We start from the raw sequence: 4,646 nt of genomic DNA, 5'->3' as shown, positions 1-4,646 counted from the left end.
CTTGACAGTGGCATTCCTGTTTGAGGTGCAGTGACGTTTAAGGGCCCGGAGATCACGAACATCCAGTAGAGTTTTACGGCCTTGACCCTTATGCACAGCGATTGTTCCAGATTCTCTGAATCTTTTGATGATGTTATGCACGGTTGATGATGATAACTTTAAAGTACTGTAGTGTGGGTCTTTTATTTTATGACTGAAAGTAAATAATTTCAAAAACATTGTCAGATTAAAAAAAGTGAGAACATACTGTTAATCCCCTTTACTACTGAAGGTATTTTGTTCAATCTTAAATCTCCTCAGGCCCCCTGTACCAGTTCAGTTTCAGTATTTCCTGCCGGCGTACTCCTCCTCATATCCCCTGACGCACACCTACACCCCCATCAGCAGCTCTGTCTCCACCATCCGCCAGTATCCAGGTGAGAACAGCTAAATAATTCACTTTTTCTTTCCAGGTTTGCAATGTTTTCTGTTTCTGTTGCTGATTTACGTTCAGACGATGCTTTAAAAATGAAATAATGAGGAAAATATTTTACTTTGACTCACACTTAAGATGGTTTTCTTCATCTTTAAGAGCACTGACGCAAATTGGGAGATCAGCAAATTCCCAAAGAGCTTTTTTCACATTTTCTAATCAGGGCATCGATGTTACTACGGTTCTAACCCTTTCAATGAGGTCTCTTAACACTTCAGTTTAGGTTTTACACTTTGTAAAAGCTGCTCTGAAGGCTTTTCCTTCTTTATTCTTTAAGCCTGTCGCAATAAACCTCTGTCTTGTTGAAGCTCCAAAATTCACAGTTGAAACCTGTGCCTTCATGTAAAAAGTTGTTTTTCTATGTAAAAGGAAGCTGAGAACTTGTTTACTGATTATTTATAAAAAGCTTTGTGCAAAAAAATGCTATGCTAAAGAGCTCAAACCACACAGAGCGTCTTCCATTTTGAGAGCCGAAAAGCAGGAAAGAGAGACAGCCCATGCCACGTCAAGAAGCCTCCCTCCCATTTTTCTTAGAGACGCGCTGCTCCCTCACTATTCATCCTTTGGTTCAAACAGTCTTATACTCTCTCCATAATCTCATAATACTTAATCTCTCCATAGCACCGAAACTGCCCTACTGGAGGTTTTTAATGACATTTTCATATCCACAGACGCAGGTGATTCTGTGCTGCTTGTCCTATTGGACCTTACATCTGCTTTTGACACCATCGACCATAAGATCCTCATTTCTAGACTGGAGCAGTGGGTGGGCATCACAGGGTCAGCCCTTAAATGGTTTGGGTCCTACCTCTCTGACAGAACCTTCTGTGTCAATATCAAAGATTTTAGTTCGGCATCGACAGCGCTCCAGTGGGGGGTACCGCAGGGGTCCATCCTCGGTCCCCTTCTCTTTTCTTTATACCTGCTGCCACTAGGTGCTATTTTCCGCAAACACAACATACCCTTTCATTTCTACGCCGATGATTACCAAATTTACTTCCCCCTGAGGCACAGAGGTACACGCTCTATTCAGCCTCTTCTTGACTGCCTGGCTGACATCCGGGACTGGATGGCTTTAAACTTCTTAAGCTTCAATGAGAAGAAGTCTGAAGTCATGCTGTTCCATCCCAGTGGCTCACTCATGAACCATGACATTGACCTTTTCTCTCTAGCCCCGCTAGAGAAACAAAAGGTCACTAATCTGGGGGTGATAATGGACCCGTCCTTAAAACTCAACAGTCACGTAAACATGATGGTCAAATCCTGTTTTTTTCAGCTGAGACGGCTGTCTAAGCTAAAGCCTATACTCTCCAAAAAGATCCTTGAGACAGTGATCCACGCCTTCGTAACATCTAGGCTTGATTACTGCAATTCACTTCTGTTTGGAATCAGTCAGTCCTCCATTCCACGTCTACAACTGGTCCAAAATGCTGCAGCCCGATTTTTAACTGGTACAGGCTATAGAGAGCACATCACGCCAGTTTTGGCCTCCCTGCACTGGCTACCCATTCACCTTCGGATCCAATTCAAAATTCTCATGTATGTTTTTAAATCACTGATCAGTTCCGCCCCATCCTATCTCACTGATCTTCTGCAGCCATATGTCCCACTGCGCTCTCTGAGGTCAGCAGACTAGATGCTTCTCTCAGTCCCAGAAACCCGTCGTAAGCCTAGAGGTGACGGGGCTTTCTCTGTTGCAGGTCTACGACTGTGGAATGAGTTGCCACTGAGTGTCCGGCAGGCTCCCACACTCTGTCTTTAAGTCTCGCTTGAAGACCCACTTCTATTCTCTTGCCTTTAACACGTTGTGATTTGTTTGGTCCTGTCTGTACTCTACACTGTTGGCCATTTTAGTTAGCTTCTGCTGCTATTTGTATCTGTATTTTTATTTTATGTTTTCCTGTCCGCTGTGCATGTTTTTCTTTTGTACAGCACTTTGGTTGGCCTTGTTGCTGTTTTAAGTGCTCTATAAATAAATTGGTATGGTATGGGTATGGTGTACTGCCATACAGAGGTCACAAAAGGTACTAAACAAAATAATATCAACATTTCTTCTTAAATTTGACAATAATGACTAATTATTGTCAAATTTCAAACAATATTATCGTTTATCGCAATAATTTCTGAGACGATTAATCACCCAGCAAAATTTGTTATCGTGATAGGACTATTATCCTTATCATTTCTTCCAGCCCTGGCTTGTGTTTCCATTAAGATTTAGTTAGATACAGTGTGAATTAAACAAACTTATTCCATTGTTGTGCATCATTGCTTCTCAATGCTGTGCTGCTGAAGTAGATGGCAGTGTGGCTTCAGAGTAAAACAAAACAAAAAAACAGGAAATTGATTATCTCTGACTGATTCACAGATATTAGATTTCAAAGCAAACTTGTAAGTAAAATAAATTCAGAGTTTTTGGAAATGAACAGTTGTAACAAATTTTGACAACAATTTTTAAATAATTTTAGGACAGAAATTTTGGTGTTCAGCCACAGACTGCTAAACACAAGGGGGCTACAATCTGGAAATAAAAACTTCAGCTTCATAATTGTTATTTCCAGAATGTTTTGAAATGACTGGGTTCTCAGTTTCTTTCTTGACACTTGAATTTTGAACATCTTTAACAAAAAAAGTGCAAACTTTCTCCTAAAAAAGTTAGGTTTTTCCAGCCCATCTCCAACCCATATAAAGTACACTTTACATGGATTAAAGCTCTCTGTCACCACAACGGATATCCATCATCTGTAAAAATTTGGAGGGGGAAGAAAGTGTTTTGTTGTGGTTTTGTTAAAGATATTCAATCTAAAGATGATACTGATGCTGCTTTAACTGATAAAGAGAAACAGAGCCACAGTTTGAGCCAATCAGAGCAGGGGGGGGGGGGCATTCTGTCTGGTTCACAATGAGCCCAGATGTGAGCATGTGACACCTCGCTACCCTAACAGAACCGCCCGTCCCTCCATGAAGTTGATGACATGATGTAATAAATTATTAAACTTGTGTGTTGGCATGTGACAAAGTCACTGCAACCGGGTGATATACCAGCGCCCTGACCTCCCGGGACTTTTGAATCTAAAATCTACTGACTGACCCCCTCATCCTGATCAAGATTCTGTGCCCTAGCTTTTCCTGTTCTTTTTCGTATAGGCTTCGCCCTTTAAGACTGTCGCTAGTGGGTTTATCCCTAGGCACTCAGCGCAGCACTGAAAACTTTAGTCCACACCCACGTGCTGTGTGTGGTCCTCACCCCTGGTCCGTATAAATTACGGTAAAACCGGGTAATCGGCTCCCATTTTTTTCTTCAGCCAGCTAGCTAGCACTGTCAGAAGAACAAAGAAGGAAAAGTTGTCCAAGTTTGACTGGCACAACCTTTGCTAAGGATGCCTGGGTCTCCGCCACGCCAACCCCCTGCCGTCCTGGTGAGCTCTTCCTCCCCGAGGAGAAGCAGACAAGCAGCCTTGTTCAAGGTAGGTGCCGAGGAGTGCTTTTCCGTGGCGGGCCGCTACCCGCTGAACGATGCCACCGCCTATTCTAACGTGTTTTTTCCTTGGGTAATCGAATGATTTCCTCAAAAAAGGCGATGTTAGCAGCAGCCCCGTTGAATGTTTTTCTGTGGAGGGCCGCTACTCGCTGGACGACGCCACCGCCTTTTCTAACGTGTTTTTTCCTCGCGGTAATCTAATAATTTCCTCGAAAAAGGCATTGTTGGCAGCAGCTCTGCTCTGTGTTTTTTACTGTGGCGGGACGCTATGCACGGGACAACGCCACCGCCTTCTTTGACGCAGAGTCACGCAGTGAATCGAATGATTCCTCCGAGAAAGGCAATGTGGAGCTGCCCCCTCCCTCCTGGAGTGCGTAGTGACGGAAGACGAGTGACCGAGCGGATGCTCAGCCACCTCGGATCTTCCCACTTCTGCGACCACACCGCTCCCAGCCGTCGGCACCCTCCTCTCTGAGCTGCCCGGCATAATCCAGGAAGATGTTAACACAAGGGACTTTCCGTCCCCCGCCTCCCTCCTCCCTGATCGGATGATCTGGCGGCAAGGTTGGCTCCACCCCGGCTCGTCGCCCTGACTCCATCTGGCCTTGCTGTCCAGCTGTGACGTCACACTGGAACGAGGCTGCAGCTCTCCACCTTTGCCTCCATCTACAGAGTGGAGGGTTTTACCGATCT

General features: G+C 44.4%; 1 protein-coding gene across 1 annotated transcript in view; it reads left to right on the top strand.

Annotated features, from left to right (window-relative positions):
* Positions 1 to 4,646, top strand: part of sap130a (Sin3A-associated protein a) — a 45,150-nt gene that overhangs the window by 15,503 nt on the left and 25,001 nt on the right. Inside the window, exon 11 of the mRNA XM_037675004.1 lies at positions 301 to 416. Within this exon, the coding sequence (XP_037530932.1) occupies positions 301 to 416 (116 nt within the window). The remainder of the gene's footprint in view (positions 1 to 300; positions 417 to 4,646) is intronic.

Source organism: Nematolebias whitei, chromosome 3 (genome assembly GCF_014905685.2).
Source record: "Nematolebias whitei isolate Nwh7 chromosome 3, NemWhi1, whole genome shotgun sequence".
NCBI lineage: Eukaryota > Metazoa > Chordata > Actinopteri > Cyprinodontiformes > Rivulidae > Nematolebias > Nematolebias whitei.
This window is presented reverse-complemented; position numbering and strand designations above follow the sequence as displayed.